At 36.6% G+C, this 22,670-nt stretch overlaps 1 protein-coding gene across 2 annotated transcripts in view; it reads left to right on the top strand.

Annotated features, from left to right (window-relative positions):
• Positions 1-22,670, top strand: part of LOC306656517 (coiled-coil domain-containing protein 148-like) — a 169,137-nt gene that overhangs the window by 107,863 nt on the left and 38,604 nt on the right. For both annotated transcript variants that reach the window (XM_079131829.1, XM_079131830.1), the window contains exon 5: positions 17,904-18,022. In XM_079131829.1, coding sequence (XP_078987955.1) covers positions 17,904-18,022 — 119 coding nt within the window. The remainder of the gene's footprint in view (positions 1-17,903; positions 18,023-22,670) is intronic.

Here is a 22,670-nt window from a genome sequence, read left to right as displayed (position 1 = left end):
AATTAATCCCCTGATAGGAATTAACTGAGTGGTAACTGAAGTGGTAGGGTGTGGCCCGAGGAGATGGGAGTTGGGGTGTGACTTTGGGGTATACATTTGTATCTGGCAAGTGGAACCCCCCCCCCCTTCCTGATTACCATGTGAGCTGCTTCTCTCTGCCACATTCTTCTACCATGTTATTCTGCCTCACCTGGAGACCTGAGGAATAAAACTGGTTTTCTATGGATTGAGACCTCTGAAACTGTGAACCCTCAAATAAACCTTTCCTTCTTTAAGTTGTTCTGGCTGGGTCTTTTAGTTGCAGCAACACAGCTGAGTAAAACAGAAATTGGTACCAAGAAGTGGGGTCATTGCTGTGACTAACCTGACCATGTGGTTCATAAGTATTTTGAGATTTTGGGAAATTGGTGGGAGGAATTTTGAGATATGTAGCATGCAAGCTGAAAATGCTTTAGGTTGTTGGAAGTGGAATTTAATGGCTGATTCTGGTGGGAGCTCAGAAGACTAGAATGCCAAAAGGACCGTGGACAGTGAAGACAGGGCTCAAGGGTTTAGAGGAAAAAGAGGACACTATGGGTTATTGGAGTAGAGGCCATTTGGTTATGTTCTGGCTGAGAAGTTATTTGCCTTTTGCCCATGTTGTGAGACTTTCTGTGAGGCTGATTTTAAAAGTGATGGATTTCTTATTCTGGCAGAAGAAATTTCTAGGTAGCATAGCATTCAGGCAGTGGCATGGATATTGCTGGTGGCTTTTAGTCAAATTTATTGTGATAATAAGGAGCAGAAAGCACAACAGTAAGATTTGGAAAAAGTAATCTTTAAAGGTTGGAGTAAAACTAGGGTTATGGAAGTTGCGATTGTTTAAGACATTACCACCACTAAAGAAATGCTAAAGACTTTACCTAGAGACAATGAAGAAGATAGCTTGAGGGCATTTCAGGAGCTGGCAAGACCACACCCATCTCAAGCTTAAGGGAGTAAAAGTGAAAATTCTCTTGAGAAGAGACCAGTGGGGCACCCTTCTTGCACAAGGGGGTCTAGGAAGTCTTTTCAATGTGCTCAGCCATCGAGATACTCAGAAGAAGCTGCTGCAGCCAAGGTCCCCAGAAGCTTGGCTTTTCTGCTTGAGATGGCAGCAGACCTTGGTGCCAGCCACATGATGCTGGTTCTATGGGAATGAAGGATGCTGGAGTTAGGGGGTCTTGGAGGCTTCCATCAAGATATCAAAGGAAGGGCAATGAAGCCAGGCAATGTGCAGCAGGGTTGGAGTCACTGCTGGCACCCCCTGAGAAGTCAAAGAGTGGAGATGTGAGGAGGAAGCCAAAGTTGCAGTGGAGACCCCCAAGATTAAGAAATGCCAGTAATGTGGGACATTGTCCTAGGAAAGATGCAGGAACTGAGCAGAGACAAGCCAACAGAAAGGCCACATGGGCTGCAACCAACAAGACCACAGGGATGAAGCTACAGAAGCCCTTTGGAGAGAACATCATGCCATATGTTCAAGATGCCAGATACAGAATTACAGAACTTGTTTGCCCAGCTGGATTTCGGTCTTGCTTTGGTCCCATTCCTTCTTTCAATGCTCCTATTTTTGTAAATGGAAATGTTTACTCAGTACCTTTATATATTGGATATTTGTAAATTGCTTTGAATTTTATAGGAGCTCACAGTGCAAGATTGACTTGAGACTATGGGGACTCTAGAAAATGGACTAAGTGTATTTTGCATCGTGAGATGGTTGTGAGTTTTTCAGGGCCAGGGATGGAATGTTATGGTTTAATGTGGGTATTCCCCAAAAGATCAGGTGTGGGACAATGCAGAAAGTTTCAGAGGAGAAACGATTGGGCTGTAAGAGTCTTATCCCAATCAGTGAATTAATCCCCTGATAGGGATTAACTGACTGGTAACTGAAGTGGTAGGGTGTGGCCTGAGGAGGTGGCAGTTGGGGTGTGGCTTTGGGGTATATATTTGTATCTGGCAAGTGGAACCCTCTCTCTCTCTCTGCTTCCTAATTACCATGTGAGCTGCTTCTCTCTGCCACATTCTTCTGCCATGTTATTCTGCCTCACCTGGAGACCTGAGGAATAAAACTGACTTTCTATGGATTGAGACCTCTGAAACTATGAGCCCTCAAATAAACCCTTCCTCCTTTACAGTTGATCTGGTCAGGTTCTTTAGTCACAGTGGCAAAAAAGCTGACAAAAACAGGTTATATTAATAATACAGAAAGATGATTTCTTTTAGTTTTAAAATTTATACATACAGCAAAAGAGTTAATAATAAAATGCTAAAAATACAAAATAGATTATGTAGAGTTTGTAATTAATTAACTTGAGCATGACTACATATAACAAATTAAATACACATGTGCATTTATATACAAATGTACATAAATATATATAAATGTATACATATAAGTATATATGTATCTATACATACACATACCATTATAATGTGATTTTAAGATTAACTTCCTGTCCATTTCAAGAGGCACTGATGAAGCCCTCAGCTCTAGGTCATTAGGAGAGTGGCTTGTTCTCATCAATGCCTAGGACTCCTCTTATTTCCTGGTCCCTGTATCATCAAACCATACTTTGAGCATCTGTCCTCATACTGGCCTTTCCTGATCTGATTACTTCCTAGTGTGAATGACCTTATGTTAATAGAAGTTATTAGTTTTGCCATAGTTAATCAAAGTTCAAGCCTTGGAGTATAGATTTTTGCCCTGACTGACTCTAATAGAGCTCATCAACTCTCTTTCTATTAATTTTCCTCTTTTCGTTTAGAACTTTAATTGCTATTGCATGCATTTGTGCACCACAGGAACTGCAGGGTATGGAACTGTCCTCTGCAATTTCCTTCAAATACTTGTGACTGATTGACTTTCATCTGCACTGAGTGCTGTGCTATTGAGGAGGGAGGGTGATAAAGATTTGAGGGCTTTAGGTAGTAGGAAAAAGAACCTTTAGAATCAGGGTGCTGCCTGGAAAACAGCTCTTCAGAGAAGGTACCTCTAGCTCCTGGGCCAGGTCCACTGTTTCTTCCAGGTCCTGTCCCTTCCCAACTCTTTTAACATAATGACCAAGGCTCTTTTGAGAGAGAGTGATTAGGAGCAGGGGTGAGGAGAGTGAAGAGGGGAGGGAGTTTTCTACCTGGATCCCAATTAGTCAAACTTAAAATGTAAATATTGTCTGTTTATGTAATATATTATGAGGATCAACTAAAACATGAAAACAAACAAAAAAAAACACTATGGTAGCATTTATCAATCAAGGGGCATTCAGTTGATTCAAAATTGACTTACAGGGCTGGGAATGTAGCTCAGTGGTAAAGTACTTGCTAGCATGCTTAAGGCCCTCCCTCAGATTCATCCCCATTACTATATACAAAATAACGTAATATACATAAAATAAAAAGTTGGCTTACAAACTTTTTTAAACATTTTCATAAAATAGAATATGGAATACGAGAACCCTGGAAACGCAGCTCTGAGTCCATTGAACATCAGCTTTGAGCCCTTTGAACATCAGCTTGACCTCTGCTCTAACACCCACTCACTCAGATCTCTCAATGCAAGCAACCTCTTTGTAAAGGAACCACCTGCCACTAGAGCTGAAGTGTTCCTACTGGGCTGAGGGGCAATCTGTTAAACTACTTCCTACCCTCTGTCTGTATTTTTTTCTATTATTAACTCCTAGAAATGTGATCTCGCAAAACTTGAAGGAGTCTTTTCCTTTTTTTTTTTTTTTTTCTTGAAAGTACTGGGGATCAAACCCAGGGCCTCATGCATGCTAGACAAATGCTCTACTACTGAGACTCCCCCCGCAACACACACACACATGCAACCCAGTGTTTTTCTTTTAATTATTAGTCTTTTTATGTGAAAATCAAATGAAATACCCCAAATATAGGAACTAAGCAAGCAAATAAGTAAATTATGATGATATATAATAGTAAAAAGGAAAAGATAGTATATATTTTATGTAAGCAGGGACTCAAAAGCAAACTGGGGGGTTCAGGCTTTATTTTATAAAGATATAATATCAGTCCTCTACACAATATTTATGAATAAAAAAGTTAATGTAGAATGGGAGGTTCAATTATCCAAGAGAATAAATCAAGAAACATCTAATTTGAAAATGTTCGTAGTGTTCCTTGTTTCTCTTATTAAAATTTAGAAATGAGCATTAAAGCAAGCTTATTAAATTAACTGATTCAAATCTTCTAACACGAGACTGAGACTAGAGTGTACTCTCAACATGAGTCAATAGGCGATAGGAAAAAACTCAAAGAAGGTACAGTGGTTATCCAGGGAGCATACTTTCCTGGTTTTCAACATCTTTTAAAAGTGAAAGCTTCCACTAGGATGTTTTTAAAAAGTGAAAATGCTAATGGAATCTTTCTGTCTTTTGCTATGACATAATTTTAAGAAAATGTCAGATGGAGGAATAAAAAAAGAAGAAGAAGAAGAAGAAGCCTGGATGATCAAGGCCAGATGTATTTGTTTTTTCTGCAAAATATTTCCAGTAGGCAGTTTTAGAAGAAGAACTTAAAAATTAACTCCAGGTGTCAATTTTTGGCTATATATTCTGGTGAGGTTTGATATTCATAGTCATTTGATATAATTAACAGACATCTTAAACAGCGCTGTTATATGTAAGGCACTGCTCTAGTTCATTTCATCTTCTTAACCTCCCTCAGGGATAGATAATAATATGATCCTCATTTTATAAATGAAGAAATTGAGACACATAAGTGTTGCAGAATATCCCCAAAGTCATATAGACATTAAGAGGTGCAGTTAGGATCTGAACCCAGGTGTTCTGACTCCATAGTTTATTATTTAAAACACTGCACTATGCTGCCTATCATTGTGATTGTTGTTTGCTGTTAATTTTACAATTAATCCATTGTGAAAAATCACAATTTTGAGCTATTTGCTTTAGGCTCATTTTCATGATTTCAGTCTGGCCCTGGTTTTCTCAGAACCTTCCAATCGATAGGTACTTGATAATTTTAAAGCTCTCTAATAGTATCTGCTGGCTTACTAGTCAAATTTCTTTTATGTTCTAAGGGTGCACATAGCTAACTATGTCTGTTTCCTTACTCCCTTTAATATTCTCCCTGAAATTCTCTGAGTTAATGAACTACTATGCCTAAACACTTTTCAAGAAACCAGATCACTAGAATAAGTTTAGTTATAAACAGATAAAAATACCTTCATCATTGCATCTTTAGTACCATGCTTGGTAAATAGACTGAAAAAATATTAATGACTTTGATGTGATCTTTACCTGCCTACATCATTTTCATAGTAGAATTTCCAGAGGCTTTCCAGGATTAAATCCACTAACCTATCAGCCTTATACCCATTGACCCCACCTCCCCTCCTTTTACAATGTTGAAGTGTCTGTGCTCCGTAAAGGTCAGCCCCTCCATTTATCCACTGAATACAATCCTCTCAATCCCATTCAATTTGTCCCCCATCTCTCGTCCTGCTCTTCTCCTACTTCTTCTAGATATATTTTATAAATAATGCTATTATGACTTTCATCTAAAAAATACTCTCCCTGGATCCCATACCCTCTTCAGAAGATCTCATTCCATGGCCTAAAATACAATGTCTCAACCTTTTCTCCTCTTGTTCTTTTGAAAAAAATTTATCTTGATTTTGTTTAATTGACATAAAAATAGTACATATTTATACAGCATAATATAATGTTTCAACACATGTATACATTGTGTAATGTTCAAATTAGGGTAAACATATCTATCTCCTTAAACATTTATTATTTCTTTGTGGTAAAAATGTTCAAAATTCTTTAAGCTTTTTAAATATATACAGTACATTAGTGTTATCTTTAGTCATCCTACTGAGCAATAGCAGTCCAGTAATTCTTACCCCTATGGAACTATAACATAGTACTCGTTGATCAACTTTTCCCTACCCCACCTCACCAGCCTTGAAAATTGTTATTTTGCTCTCAACTTCTATGATTAGATTGCACATGAGTGAGATCATGCAAGACTTGTCTTTCTGTGCCTGGGTTATTTCACTTAACATAATGACCTCTAGTTCAATTCATGTTGTCACACATTACAGGATTTCATCCTTGTTTTATGACTGAACAATATTTCATTGTGTACATGTGCCACATTTCCTTTATCCATTCATCAGCTGATGGACACTTAGGTTGTTTCCATTTCTTGGCTGTTGTTAATAGGGCTGTAATGAGCACAGCACTGCATATGTCTCTTGACATACTAATTTCAATTCCTTTGGACACATCCCCAGGAGTAGGATTACTGGATCATATGGTTGTTCTGTTTGAAGAATCTTCATGTTATCCTCCATAATGGCTGTCCTAATTTACATTCCCACCAACAGTGTACAGGGTTCACTTTTCTCCACATCCTTGCCAGCAGTGGTTATCTTTTGTTTTTTTGACAATGGTCATTTTAAGTAGAGGAAATTGATACCTCATGGTGAATTTGATTTGTATGTTCCTGGTGATTAGTGCAATGGAACAATTTTTTTTTCAGTCTTCCTCTCAGTGTTGTCTTTTTCCCAGCAAACTGGATGGATCTTCCTCATTATTCTATCTCCTATGCTTTGAGTGTCCTGGGGTCTTAGTCCTTGTTATGGTTTGATTATAAGGTATCCCTGCCTAAGTTCCTGTGTTAATGCAGGAATGTTCAGAGATGAAATGATCACATTAAGAGAGAAAATAATGTAATCTAATCAGTGGACTAATCCATTTGATGGATTAATAATGTGAATGGATTAGTAGGTGGTAACTGTAGGCAGGTGGGGACAGGTTGAGGAAGTGGGTCACTGGTGGTGTGCCCTGGGGATTATATATTTTGTGCCTGGCTTCTCTCCCTCCACCTCCCATTCTCTTCTTCCTGGCTATCATGAAGTGAGTAGCTTTCTTCTACTATGCTCTTCTGCTTTAATGCTCTGCCTCACCTTGGGCCCAGTTGCCTCAGTTGGCTGTCAATGGCCTGAACCTCTGAAACCTAAGCCAAAATAAACTTTTCCTTCTCTAAATTATTCCTTTTTCCTTCTTCTAAATTATTCAGATATTTTGGTCACAGTTATGAAAACCTAACAGATACAGTTCTCTAAGAATGTCAATTTTCTAGGCAATACAACTAATATAATATAACTACATATCATTTATATGTTCATTATAATAAATTAATATTTCTGGCCTGAACTTCTCGCTTAAACTCCAAACTCACATATCGTATGGTCTCAAATCTAATATGTCAAAACTACATTCTTGCCTTTCCCTCCAAACCTACTCCTTCCCTTCCTTCCTTTTCTTAATAAATGGAAATCTGTCTTCCCAGGGCTCAGGTCAGAGCTTTGGTATCATCTTTGATGCTATCCCCCTCAAACCTCTACCTTTTGACATGGATAGAAGGTTCTACCTATAAATATAATCAGGACTATTATAATAGCCTCTGAATCTCATAATTCATTTACCTGCCTCCATTTCTCTTTCCACTCTTCCTCTAATCTGTTTTTTACCTAGGAGTCAGACTGAGCTTTCTAAAATTCACTCATGTCATATCAATCCTCTGCTGAAAACATACCAATGGCTTCCCATCCCACATGAAGTTAGGACATGAGGTCCTGACTATAACATTGAGGGCCCTTCCTGGTCTGCCTCCCTGCACTGCACCAGTACCCCTTGGATCTCATACCCTACCACTTCCCACCCCTACTGCCCCCATCATTACAACCTGGTGAGTACCCTCACACATGCTCCATTAGCCTTTTGTTCTGGCTCGTCCCTCTTCCTTAACTCTTCTCTCCCAGATGTCTGCAAAACCCCTCCCACACTTCATTCAGCGTTGCACACAAACCTCATCTCAGCAAGAACATCCTTGATGATCTAACTTAAAAACTTAAAATTACATCCTCCTTCCCAATCATTATCTATTATCCTCATTATTTTTCCCTAAGCATTTGTCACCTCCTGACATCTATTTATTTATTGATCAACCATCTTTACTTCCTGGTAGAATGTAAAACCTGTTGAAAAAAAGGAGTTGGTCTTTTTTTTTTTTTTTTTTTTTCATTTACTTCCAGTACCTAGTGCAAGGCACCCAAAAAATATTGATTGCATGAATGAGTTTAATGAACAAGCTGTATACAATTACTAAGTTTATACAACATACAACTTTGATATTGGATTATAGAGGAATATGTGCCAAACTAGGAGGTCCTAATGAGATGAATGACTTTGGGTAAGTTATGTAGGCTCTGTGGGATTTTGCCTCCTCAATTGTAAAAAGAGGTGTTTGAAATAAGTGGTACAAAAATCACCTCAGCTCTAAGAAGTCATGATTGAATGACTGAGGTTTGATTAGTTTTCACTTTTCACTCCTTCTGACATTTCAGGTTTTAAAATACAACATCCTTGGTGTATATACTCCCTTAATGAATGGTGAAAAGAGAGGAATTAAACAAGATTACAGACAAATTCATTACAGCAGTATCAACATATGACATGATCATTATGTAATATTTCAATGCCTGTACTGAAAATAGACATTCCTCCTAAAGAAGACATGACAGTTATTTTTTAATCTACCTGGCATTTCAATTAAGAGGGAGATAACTAATGTGTTTACCCCAGAACATTTTTTTGGTTCATCCTGTTAAAAGAAATAGGACTTCATCATAACAGAAAATAGCTTACTGCCAGTTTGAGTAGGTAGCTCTGCTATGGAAAAATGCTCATTTGAGTGACCAAAGTGAAAACTGCCTGAAATGGACTGACACTATTTATTTACACATATTTATATTATCTACTTCCAAACAATTTAAAATGAGAGTGATTAAGCCATTGTCATGATGAATATCACCCTCTTGGGTTTATCTGCCCTTACTCTGCTGTATGGCTCAGAGGTTTTCCTATGTGTCTCCCTTGTCCTCTAGCTTCTGGGTTCAGCCAAATTGGAACACAGACCAGAGTGAAGAAGGAGAGTGAGATCAAGAAAGCTGTTTCCCCAAGCCCTGGTCCTGTAGGGTTGTGCTGGCCAACTGTGTCTTCCACCAAAGGTCTCAGCTCCTGTTGGGAGGACCTTCCCACCAGCCCTCTCTGACTCTGGACTGTAGGTGATATATCAACTCTGTACCAGACAGTCCATTGTGATTGCCCTGCATTGTAACCCTCCATTTTCAACTATTCCCTTATTACTTTCTTCTCAATTTATCCTAATTTTGATTGTGCCATCTGTTAGCTATTAGCAATCATTAAAATAGATAATCACTAAGACAATGAGAGACAAGAGATTAAGGAGATGGGAATATAGTTACATCATCAGCAACCCAGGAGTAAAGAAGAGTGTCATAATTGAACATGATTAAAGTTAAAAAAAAAGCATTTGGAATAGAAGTTTTATGAGTCTAGGTCAATCCTCATATGATATTGCATTAGCCATGATAAGGCCTATGGCGTGAAATTAAATCATGGTCCCATAAAAAGTTTAGTGGCAAAAAAGTTTCACAGAAATTGAAAGCAATTCCACATGCAAAATGATAAAAGTGAAATAGAGATATAAATTTTTTTTTTGTCATTTGACTTGATACAGGAATGATGTTTGCAAAACTCAGGAATGAAAACTATTCATGTCCATAAGATGACCCTCCTAAATATTGACTTTCTTGCTCGGACCTTTAAAAAACATACTTTTGTATTTATGAAGCATTTTATTATGTTTGTTGTAGAGAGTTTTGAAAGTATAAAGAAGCATATAAAATAAGAAAAAAAAAAAAACAAACAGATCCTAAACCACTGACAAAAGAAAATTATTAACAATGAACTTACATACTTTTTTCCCATATATGTAGGTATATTATTTTTGACCAGCTTTTCTCTGGCTTATCATTATCTCTTGCATAGTTTCCCTTTTTACCTATACATAATTTTGGTTGGTTGTATAGTGTTTCATCAGAATTGTATATTTCACAATTTCATATTATGGGGTAGTTTCCAATTTTTTCACTCTTTCAAGAAATGTGATGAACATATCTGCATATAAATCTTTGTGTATGTCCCTGCTTGCTGGTCATTAAAAATTTGTTTCTTAATTCTTAAGACTTTTGTTAGTGTTTTATTCTTCTTTGGAAAAGGTAGGACAATTTACTCTCCTAACAGCAGTGGATAAACTTGTTTATCAACCTGGAGGTTAGTGGCTGAAAATTTAAAGTTTAGGGTTCTAATAAGTAGCTAAAATATGAACAGTCTGAGTTGTGGACTGAAAGATCTATTAAGCTCATGGTGGAAACCTGACTTTCTATTTTTGAAAACCAATAATCTGGCTTTGATTTCTTGCCCATGTAGAGTTTTCCCATCTTTGTGTAATGAATGCCTATAAAGAAATGCTACTGAAGTCAACTTTTCATTCAGAAACTTAAACCAGTCCTAGGCTGAGGCATACAGAAATTACTGTGCCACAAAATATAGAAGATAAAAAACTGAATGAAAGGTTTTGAGGGAAGGAGTAAGTGTTCACCTCTACCACAAAGTAACTTAATTGTGGCTCTGATGAGTGATTTGACTCACAGAAGTATCAGCTCTTCATGCTCTATTGAAATTAAATGTCCTCCCACACTCCCACATGGCTGAACACATTGGCTCATTGTTTGAAAAGTTGCAATGTTATTTCTTATTGAGGTGCTTTGGGATTTATATGAGCTGATATAAGAGAAATACTTTATGCAATGCTACCTTCCTATATTCTTTTTCATTGGATCAGTTGAGTAAATGTCTATCTCGCACCTCTCTTCTGCAAGATGTGACACCAACATAAATATACACTGTAGTATAAGGAAAATTCTTTACCTTCCAGGAATTCACACAAATATGTCAAAGATTATGTGGCAAAATACCAGTGATTGTCAAATGGATGATGTAAAAAGAAGAGTCATATTTTATTTGGTAGTGATTTTATGTGCTATAGTAGGAATGGAAAAATTTATGTTAAAAATGAATATTTTTCTATTAAGATGTCCTGTTATATTTTTACATATAACAATGATACTTTGTTTATGTGAAGTTGCACATTTCTAGCCAAAAACAGAAAGAAAATCTTTAAGTGTCAAGAAACTATCTAAATAAATTAGAATGTAGAAAATGGAATAAAAACATAATTTCTCTTAATGGTTTATGGGAGAATTGAACTGAATCTTTTAAGCTTTATACACAATATCTTTTGTGTGTCTGGTTAAGTGTTATGACTTCTAGCTGAGGAAGTTATTAGAGCTCTGGAGATAGTGACAGAAGTCTATTTGTTCAAAGATTGAACTTCGCAAAGATAGCCTGAAATTAGAAGCCACCTATTTTCCTACTATAATGCCTTAACTTTAACTTTCTGCTTTCTATGTGTAAACAAGAAATTCTTATTTCATGCTGAATTTAATGGTGCATAATATTAATCCAAGTTTTTTAGAGTTAAACTTTGATATACTCTCCTACATGAACTTTATACTTACTAGTGAGGTTTTTATTAAGAAGCAAGTTGTTGTGAAGATTATGAAATAGGGTATGGTATAAAAGTGAACTTAAGCCCCTGGAAAAAAATATAGCATTATTTTGTCATATGAATCTACATGTAGAACAGTTCCTTCAGTTTATTTACACTTTTACTGACTTAACTTTACCAAAATGAACAAAATGTGGCACTGTGAAAAGGAATATTTTGCATCCAATACAAATCAGAGGCAATAAGAGGAAATGGAGGAAAATGAAGGTTTTGTTTTTTTAGAAACCTCATGTAGTAGTCAAGAGAGACCAGCTTTAAGTTCAATTCATCATTTACAGTTTCTGAACACCTATTGCTAGAATATTTTAAGGACCACTCAAAAAAGTCTAAACATCAGTGTAGGTAGAATCTGTGTCTCTACAAATATCCCAAAGGGATACCCTTGGTATTGATGCTGAGGCTTGCAAAACCAATATTCTTGATCCATACTTCCTGCTCCTATTAATTGATGAGAAGTGAATGGAACAGTCCTTAGGGAAGTGCTAAATAATACAGATCATATGGGAAATGCTACACCAAGGAAACATAAATAGTGCCTAGAGGGTACTTTATCTAGAGGAGGAGGAGAAAGGCTGGGGAGGAGTGCTCAAACTGAGTCTTAAGCGATGAACAGGAGGGATCTACCAGGCTTCGAGGCAAGGCATAGCAATTCCAGGCATGTAGTAACAGCCCAGGGACAGGATCTTATGAAAGAGAATCAAGAAACTTGAGGCAGGGCGAAGATAGGAGGGCAATCCATCATAAGCAAAGGATCTTTGGTGTGCCAAGAATGAGCTAATGTTTTCCCAGAGGACTTAGAGTAAGCTTCAGGGACATGGCTTCATTATGGTCTTAAAGAAAACAAAAACCTGAGGGAAAAATAGAATAAGATTGGCAGGTGGAGGAGAGAAGTTAAATTATTCTAGTAGAGAAAACGATGCAAAAAGCAGAGAAACATGAAGCTGCTTGGCCACCTTCTCTCTCCTATTTACATTCTCATCCTAGAAATCTTATCTAGTTCTGTGACAACAAATACCATTTTAAAAGTTAAGTCCTTAATTTAGGCGTCCAGCACTGAATTCTCCCCTGGCCACCCATTTATACTTCCAGATGTTTGTTTGTCATCTTCACTTAGAGCTGTTACAGGCACAACAAGTGTTACATATCCAAACTGAGCTTCTGTTTGTCTTCTGTTTCCCAATCCTGTTGTTCTCCCAATCTTCCTTTTCAGTTATTCATAACCATCATCCAGCCAGTTGCTCCAGCAAGAACTTGGGAAATCATTATTTATATTCTTTTCCCTCCAATCTCCATATCCATCCAGTCCCTATGAGCAACCCTGACTCCACTCACAAGCACATCTCAAATCTGAACACTTCATTCCATATCCTCCTGCAATTGGTCATCTTCACCTGATCCTTCTTTCTGGTCTCCCTGTTTTTCTTTAGTTTCTCTACTATCTACTTTCCTCTTACTAGCAAGAATTATTATTTTTAAATGTAAGCCATATCTTGTCACTCTTTACTTTAGACTTGGCAATGAATTTTTCTTCTTTCAACTACCAAAGCTGGACTAGTCCCCCAGAAGCTCTCCAGTTTTTCTCTTGTCTTTACACCAACTACTCCCCTTGTACTGGCCTCTTGTACTGGCCAATTCTAAGCAACGTATGAGGTGTTTCCCACCCAAGGCTATTGCATCCACAGCTTCCTTTCTCTGCAGTTCTCCCCTCCATCTCTTTCCATGACTGCCTTACCTCTTATCTTTCGGGGTTTTACACAAAGGTCCTATGGAAGGCATTTTAATATGCCTTATAATAATTCTTCCCAAATTATTCTGTATTATCACACTACTTATTTCTTTCTTAGGAGTTAACACACATGTAATAATCCTTCATTTACTTGTTGATTATCTTTCCTTTCAATAAAGTCCCAGTTTTATGAAACAGAGGTTTCTCTCTCTTTAAATACCATAGCCCATGTACATAATACAACATCTTCAAGCATGTGCTCAATAAATATTTGTTGAACAAATGAATGCCAAAGTCAGTACTGTTTTAAGACTCTAGTTAAGGGCTAACAGAATCTAAATACACAGAGACATCAAGTAAACTAAGAATTGAAATGTTATTTGATTTGATTCCTTGCAAGTCACTGGTGAGAACAATGAATCCGTGCAGAAGGCAGAGGTAAGAATACCATGGGTGAGGGATAAAATAGATAAGAAAATTGGAGAACAGCAAGTAATCTAAGATCCTTGGCCAAGGAAGGACAATGAAGTGTGTGGTACAAAAGTCTTGGGGGCTCTAAAGAATCTTTTAACAATTTTATGGGGCATATTTGTGCTTCATTCTGTGTGGGGAGGAGGAAGCAGCCAAGATGGTGAAGATGAAGGTAGAGGGAAGAGGGAATGGTTGATGGAGTAAGATTATGGAGAAGATGGAATTGAGAATGGGGCTGTGGTCCTAATGAGGAATTTGTCTTGAACAGAAGGAAGAGCACTTCTACTCTAATGTGCAGGACCTCAAGGAAGTTACTTTTAAAGCTTCTGTTTCCTCGAATAAAAGTAAGGAAGTAGAGGCAGATATAGAACTGAAGAGAGTGAACATGGTTGAGAATATCACTATAAGAAATTGAGAGGCTTTGACCAGGAATTCATAAAAGGAATGCTGAATGCCACTGAATATTCCAATGAAGCTATAAATTTGGTAACAGTTTCTACAATTGTGTCATCAATCAAGTGGTTACTAAATACATGCTATGTTCTAGACACTTAACTACTCTCAAAATTATTAAGATAAATAAATCCCAATTTCTGCCATTTAGTGGAAAAGAGAAAAAGTATACTATTTAGCAAAGCATATATTGAGGGCTGAACTGAAGGAATAACTTTATTCAACCAGACCCCAGAGAATGATGTGATGGGGTGCTCAGTTCTGGGCACAGAGTCTAATGCTATAATTCAAGATTTCAGAGGTGGAACTGTTTCCAGTGATAATATAATCCTGGCAGAGGAGGAGGTAAGTTTCTGGAATGGAAGAAGTTGAAGTGTGAGAATAACAAGTTGAAGGGACATTCAGAAAGTTGTTGAAGTTTCCTAGGAAGGTACAAGGAGATGACATAGAGGAGATTATGACTTGGGTATCGGAAGTCTTCATAGGTATTTGAGAGTGACCTGGAAGACCACACGTGATAAGGACAGATAAAGTACGATATATCCAGATAGTGTAAATATCAAAGGGAGAAAGAATTATACATGGGAAAGATATCATAGTGGTCTTAAAACAGCAGTTATAGAGCCTACAGAATGGGAGAACACTTTGCCACATGCATCTCAGAGCATTAATCTCCAGGATATACAACGAACTCAAAAAACTTAACACCAAAATAACAAATAACCCAATCAATAAGTGGGCAAAGGAACTGGACAGGTACTTCACAGAAGAAATACAAATGGTCAAAAATATGTGAAAAAATATTCAATATCTCTAGCAATTAGATAAATGCAAATTAAAACTATACTGAGATTCCATCTCGCTCCAGTCACAGTAGCAATTATCAAGAATGCAAATGACAATAAATGTTGGCAAGATGTACACTTGAAAAAGGTACACTCATACATTGCTAGTGGGTTGCAAACTGTTGCAACCACTATGGAAAGCAATATGGAGATTCCTAGAAAATTTGGAATGGAACTACCATTTAACCCAGTTATCCCACTCCTCAGTTTATATCCAAAGGACTTAAATCAGCCTACTACTGTGACGCAGCCATATCAATGTTTATAGCAGCTCAATTCACAATAGGCAAGCTAGGAAACCAACCTAGGTGCCCTGTGACAGATGAATGGATAAAGAAAATGTGGTATATATACAAAATTATTATTATTATTCAGCTATAAAGAAGAATGAAATTATGGCATTTGCTGGTAAATAGATGGAACTGGAAATTATCATGCTAAGTGAAACAAACCAGTCCCCAAAAACCAAAGGTCAAATGTTCTCTCTAATATGTGGATGCTGACCCATAGCAAGGGTGGGTAGGGATGGAAAGTATAGAAGTTCATTAGATTAGACAAAGGGAAATGGAGGGAAGGGGGAGAATGAGAATAGGAAGGACAGTAGAATGAATCAGACATTACATTCCTATGCTCATATATGAATACATGACCAGTGTAACTCCACATCTTGTTCAACCACAGTAATTGGATCAAAATTGCAAAGAGTTGTACCCCATGTATGTATATTATGTCAAAATACACCCTACTGTCATGTATATCTAAACACAACAAATTTTAAAAAATAGAAATCAAGTGCAATGAGAGTATAAATACAATCTGATATCAAATTTGCTCTTAAATGGTAGTATCAATATGATAAGCTAATGATATTATAAAACAGGAAAAGCACATGAGGTAAAATCTAAGAAATTTTAAATAAACGTGGAGTTTAGTTAATTAAAAAATAAGAGTTACAATGAGGAAAATGTCCACACTAAGCCAAGCCCTTTGGTGCATGGGGCAACAGAATATGAGTATCTTTCACTCAAGAGAATTTCAGTCAAGGAGGTAATGATCCTGAAGATTGAGGATGTGCAGTATATTTGAATGATGACATAGAGGTCCCAGAGGGCCCCAGAGAAAGCAGTATGAAGGAGTAAACTGAGAGAGGGGGAAGGAGTGCAGGGGGAAGAAAAAAGGGGGGAGAGGAGAGAGAGAGAGAGTGAGAGAGAAACTCTACACTGCAGTAATGGCTGAGGGTACCAGAGAGTTAAGAATAGAAATAATTTGTATTGAGATTCACTAAAGTCCCAGCAATCTTGTTCAGTCTGTCTATGGTCAAGTTAATGTCTGCAGGAGGACCACTGACTTTTCCTCCAAGACCAATGCTGTGAGCAAGAAAACATTGCTGGTTGGTTGCAATGAAGAGAAAAATGTTCTTTAACTCAGTATCTATTTTTCAAATTTGGTTATGAAGTATTTTTTAATTCTTTCTTGAAGATGAAAGACATACTCACTGTGAAAGAAAAATAAGGTAGTACAAAAAAAGTATAAAGAATAGAGATCACTTATAATTCCCAGATGAAGATTAAATAACCATTGTTATCATCTTCATATCTGATATTAAGAGAATTCCTGGCACTTATCATTTAGAACTCGGAACATACTTTGTCAGTCATTGATACCCTTCTCTGCCCTCTCTCTCTCTCACATTATCTTTAGTGCTACATCTTTCCAGCTTTCCCTCTATTCTTCCTAAACTCAAACCCTAGTCATCTGGGGAGTAGATATCACTTCATATGGAGCTCACTCAGATATCCGTTAAGCACTGAACCAATGTCACTATTGTGGCTGAAGAGTTGCTATGGTTCTGGCCATGGAGTTTGGGAGGCTTCTTATGGATCTCCTGGGACTCTGAGATCATGGTGCTAAGGCAGTCAGAAAATGACTTAGCTCTCCATATCCATCTCTCAAAAGGGGATGCCACACTGGGGTGAGGGTAATCCAGCCTCTCCAATACCCTCTTCTGTCACTCACCGGTGTTCATCACTGAGGTGCCACTCATTCTTCCACCAGCAAGACCCAGTCTCTTGACCCAGACACACAGGGAAGACCAGTGTGGTAAAATGGGCCTCTGTCAAATAAACATTAACTTGCCTCATCACACTGGAGAATCCTGAATAATGACTTCAGCCTCCTGAAAACAGTACATATATATATACTTGGTTTTCTCATCCTGCCTCTATTTCAAGAGAAGAGAAATAAAGTAGGCCTGGGAAGAAGAATGCACTCACCTTTTTGAACTTGAGAAGCTTGACCTTTATTTTACCACATAAGTCAGGATTACCACAACCCTGCTAATTTGTTCTTTCCCTCCTTCCTCCTACCCATCTCCTGCCACTTCCCCAGAAGCATAAAGCTTTCAACATCCTGCTGTCCATTAGCATAAACAAACCCATGCTTTTAAAGTAAAAAGAGTTCTAATGCTATATTTGTTAAAGACTGCATTACCATAAGAAGATAAAAATATTCTTGAGTAACAGGTAGGTCATATTCTTTAGAGGCAGTAGCATTCTTTTATTGTGGTTCCCTGAAAGTTGATTATTTTAGCAATAGATTAAAACCTTGGACTCAGCACAAGTTACATTTTCACTGCAGAAGTTGTTAAACCATGAAGTTTCTCAAAACATGTTTTAATTTATTTTTTCTGTTGTATTGTCAATATTTTATAGGCAGTTATAAGAAACAAAAAAGATGAAATGCCATTTAAATTCAATCTTTGCTATATGAACAAATGGATAATGTTATGACTTTCCCTTGTTTTTATCTATTGTTAATTTAAATTTTATATAACATTTATACAATAGATAAGAAAATACTGGGCTAAGAAAGAGCAGAAATGGCAAGAAATGGAAATGAGAGATCTACAGCGTCTAGAAGAACTGAAGAAATTAATGGCTGAACAGTCAGTAAGAGACAGAGAAAGGTAAAAGAGAGATGCTAAATTGTGTGATGATGGAGGTGGTAAATGGATTCTTCTGTAATGTGTTAGGATAAACAATATCAGAGAGAGCATTTTTTATACTTAATGTAGCCATTCAAAATTCATATTTGCAAATGGATAAAATTATTTCTATAATGTACTTTAATCTTTCATTCATACATAAACCTCTATGTCTCCATTTTTGTTCCTAGTTAGCTTCCTAGTTAAAACTCTCAGAGGATTTTATGATATTGGGTTGCCTAGTGTGTGTGTGAAAAGATACTGGTGCTGTGAATTAATATTTTGATGCAGAAGGGGGAAAACATTATTTTGATGAGAAGGGAGACCTGTTTACTAAGACAGAAGCTGGGAAAACAATACACAACTAACTATAAAGTGCTGCTCTTTATTCATAATAGTATTTTTTAATGCCACATATAAATAACTTCCTAGAATTTCCTAGAATCAAGTAATTTTATAGCTGGAAAAGATATTTGATATCAACTAGTACAATCTCCTCATTTTTTTATGAGTACACTGAAAAATTAAAATTATAGTTTTAAGATTACTGTATCAATCAGTGTCAATTAGAAGGCAGAAACAGGGAGGGGGGTATGAAAAATGATGGAATGAGACAGACATCATTACCCTGTGTACATGTATGATTACATGAATGGTATGAATCTGCATCGTGTACAACCATAGAAATAAAAAGATGTTCCCCCATTTGTGTACAATGAATCAAAATGCAGTCTGTAAAAGTTTAAAAAAGTGAAAAGAAAAAGAAGGCAGAAACAACATGCTAATAGACTAGGAAAAGTTTAATATGAAGAATTGTACTCTCTAACAGAAAATCCATGTTATATAAAGAGATAAGAAGAACTCTCAAGAGTAACCAAGGACTGAAGGAGAGTTCCAATGAAAAAACAAGTTTGGAATTGGGGACCCTCCTCTCCATGGTTAGAAATCAGTCCTCATTGTAGGTCCTGTGCTTATGGCCCACTACATGTTGGTGGCGTTCTTGGGTATCCCTGGGGGTACAAGCAGACCAAAACTGGAAGCAGGCCATTGGGAAACTTGCATGACTCAGTGGAAATCTGATCATGGAGGTACTTGTGAAATTTGATGGGAAACTGAGCATGGGTTCCATTGGAACTCCAAGGGTAAAGGTGACATTGGGTGTCCTATATGGGTGCTGCTGGCCACTGAATGGTAGGAACAACTAAAATCAGGAAGGAAAGCTTTTTTCTTCTGCAGTGTCCTGTCAGCACTCTTTTCCAGCACAGTTTAATATATTAGCAGCTGCAAAGGAGAGATAGGGGTCTAGCTGCTTTTCACAAAGCAATGAAAGGTGGCCTTGGAGTGGAGAGTAAATGAATCGATAACTGGCATAGTTGTCTAGTTTAACTAGATCCTTAGTTATCTTTTCATAAATGAAATATTGAAGACAGATTGCTTGTTTTATAGCATAAATCATAGTGAGTTTTTCTTTAGTAAGTTTCCCTAATGCATTTACCTAAGTTAGTAACTGTAAAAAAAAAAAAAAAAAAAAAAAAAAAACACCAAAACTCTCAGTACTTTCCACTTAATTTTGGTATAAACCTCAAAGTGCCATGAAAAATCCTATTTAAAAATTTCCTCTCAGACTTCTATATTACTTGGGGAGACATTATTATTTCATACAATGAGGTTCACTGTCTCTAGGAAATTTACTTTGTGACTCTTGTGACAATTATCTCAACCTCTAGTCAGTAAGGTGGTAGAGTGAATCTGAAGACAGATGCTAGTTATTACTAAGGATTTTCTGGTGAAATTCACTTTATTTTCCAAGAATTAAGACTTTTGAGTTGAGTCTAATCTTCTATGAAGAGAACCAAGATAAAAGTGGATACCAGAAGATGGGCTGCTCTATGGTTCAGAAATAAAGAAGAAGACAAGAACCCCGAAACAGCTAAATACTGAAAGGCAAGGCAAAGGCAGTGGTCAAAAGACTGCTGGACAGACAAAAACTGCCTGGGAAAGTGAAACGCATCACAGGAATTGAGAGGGGTGGAAAGCAGAACAGATGTGGAGTCCCAGCATTAGGGGACAAGCTTCTAATAGGATCATTCCTCATGGCAGGGAGCTTCTTTGATTACAGAGTCATTTCAGTCTTTCACTTCCTGTCCCAGTAATTATCAAGATTAGCTGATTCAGAACTTCAGTTGAAAAGAAGAAAAAGAAAATCAGATTAATCTGCATTACATAACAGGAAAAATTAGCCATATTATAACATAGCAAAAAGTACTAAGGATTAGGAGCCAAAGACCAGGGTTTATTCTTAACTCTTCCTTGAATATAGTATGACCTTTGGAAAGTCAGACATTTAACCTCCACAAGGGTCTCTTTTATCCTGTGTAAAATGTAACTGTATAATTTCTGAAGGCTGAGTAAGTTAATCAGCTATTAAGGTTCTATGATTTGTAAGTTCAACTCCTCTGATGAAATGCCATGGATTCAGATAATTTTGGATCCAGTATTTGCATGCCAATGAGAGATCAGGGAGGAAGAACTTTAAAATATCAGGATTACATCTGAGTAATAATTCTCAGAAAAACTGATGTTGTAGACAGAAGCAAAGTTCTCATTCTGTGATTTAGGGAGATGGAGTTCAGTGTGTAAAACTTGCTGATAGATTTTGCTTCTGACAATAACCAGAAGTTGTGTTCTTTTGTAACCATTTTGGCACTGTTTGGTTGATTGGTTAAAACATTTTCTTGGCATATTGTTAAAGTACAATTCACAAAACTCATGTTTGGTATTTTAACGTAGGTACATGTTTTTTTTTCATATCAGAATAGGAGGCTTGAAATAACTTCCAGATCTGTCTTCAAAATATACACACATAGCACTGAGGGTTTGGAAATGTCTGTCATTTAATTCCTCTTTCTGTCTTTAAATTTCAAGAGTAAAGTTCTTGAAAATAATTTTCATAAACTGATCATTGAACAACATGATATTTTCAATTTTGTAGGCCAGAAATGGTTGAATATTAACAATTTCCTTTGGCTTAACATGATAATAAAGATATAGCAATTCATTTTATTTACTAATTATACTTCACTTTCTCAATCAATTACTATGTTTTTGAAATTTTCATATTATTGAAATTGTTTTTGCCAATGTTTCTATTAGCCTCCTAATTTCTTAATTCTCTGTTTTCATTTCTCAACATGCTATTGATGTTAGGAGGGAAGGCTCTACAATCAAGCTGTCATTACAATCCTGTGTCTCCTTTATGGCTATTTGATGTTTGGGTAAATTAATTAATGTCTCTGTGCTTTAGTTTCATCAGCTATACAATTAAGATATAAATGATATCTACTTCATAGGATTTTTACAAGGATCAAATGGTAAATTCAAAGTAACTCTGCCAACAACACAGTAAATATTCATTAAATATGTTATTCCTTTTTTATTTTTACAGATTGCATTTTGATTCATTGTACACAAATTGGGTACAACTTTTCATTTTAATTGACTATTTTACACCTCTAACATAATTTTTCCTCAAAATATTTAAACATTTTAAATATTTAAACATTTTAAATATTTCATATAAAACACATAAGAATAAAGACATTCCTATAAAAATTGAAACATTTGAGTTAAAGCAAGTTATTGCTTGATCAGTACCCTCATGCAATTTCTTCTCTGAAAGTTATTGCTGTTATAGCTATTTGACCCACATAGACATATTATCCTTATGTACTTATATAAAAAGCAAAATTAATAACATCATCAAAATAAATCCTTAGTATGTTATAAAATGTAATACCATTGTATTAGTTATCTCTGGCTCTCATAACAAAATATCATAGATTGGGTGACTCAAACATCTGAAACGTATTTTTCTCACAGTTCTGGGGACTAGAAATCTAAGATCAGAGTGGGGTTCTGATGAATGATCTCTTCCTGGCCTACAGAGGGCAATCTCCTCACTGTATCCTCACTTGCAGGGGAATGTGGACAAGAAGTTCTCTGAAGTCTTAAAAGGGCACTAATGCCCTCATGAGGGTCCCATTCTTTCCCTAAAGCCTTTTCTTCAAATACCATCACACTGAGAATGAAGGTTTCAACACATGAATTTGCGGGGGACAAAATTCAGTGTAACAATGTGTGAAAAAAATACATATGTACAAGTTGCCTATTTACTATTAACTCCTATTTATTAATTGCTGCTAACATATAAGATCTGTGGGCCAGTTAGAAATAGCGCACCCTTCTGGCAACAGAGTGCACAGATCCCCTACTGCAAAATAGGAAAAGCCTTCCCTTCCCAACTATGGCATGTAGGGTGGCAAGCAGAGGCAAAGTTGGACATTGTGCCCCATTTCTACACCTGGTAAGAAATCATTTTTGTAAAGCACAAACTTCAAAATGATATATGGTATCCCTATAAATGAACCTACCTAATTCTTTGAAAAGAATATATATTCTTCATACCTCTTCTTAAAATCGGCTTGATGGTCATTTGGAATTTATTTTCATGAATTATTTGAAAATGTTATGTCTGACTTACTTTTTTACCCCTAAATTGGTAGCCAACTATCTCAATACCAATTACTTAATGATTCATCCTTACCCACTGATTTGAAATGCCAACTTTATT

This window comes from Sciurus vulgaris, assembly GCF_902686455.1.
Source record: "Sciurus vulgaris genome assembly, chromosome: 3".
NCBI lineage: Eukaryota > Metazoa > Chordata > Mammalia > Rodentia > Sciuridae > Sciurus > Sciurus vulgaris.
This window is presented reverse-complemented; position numbering and strand designations above follow the sequence as displayed.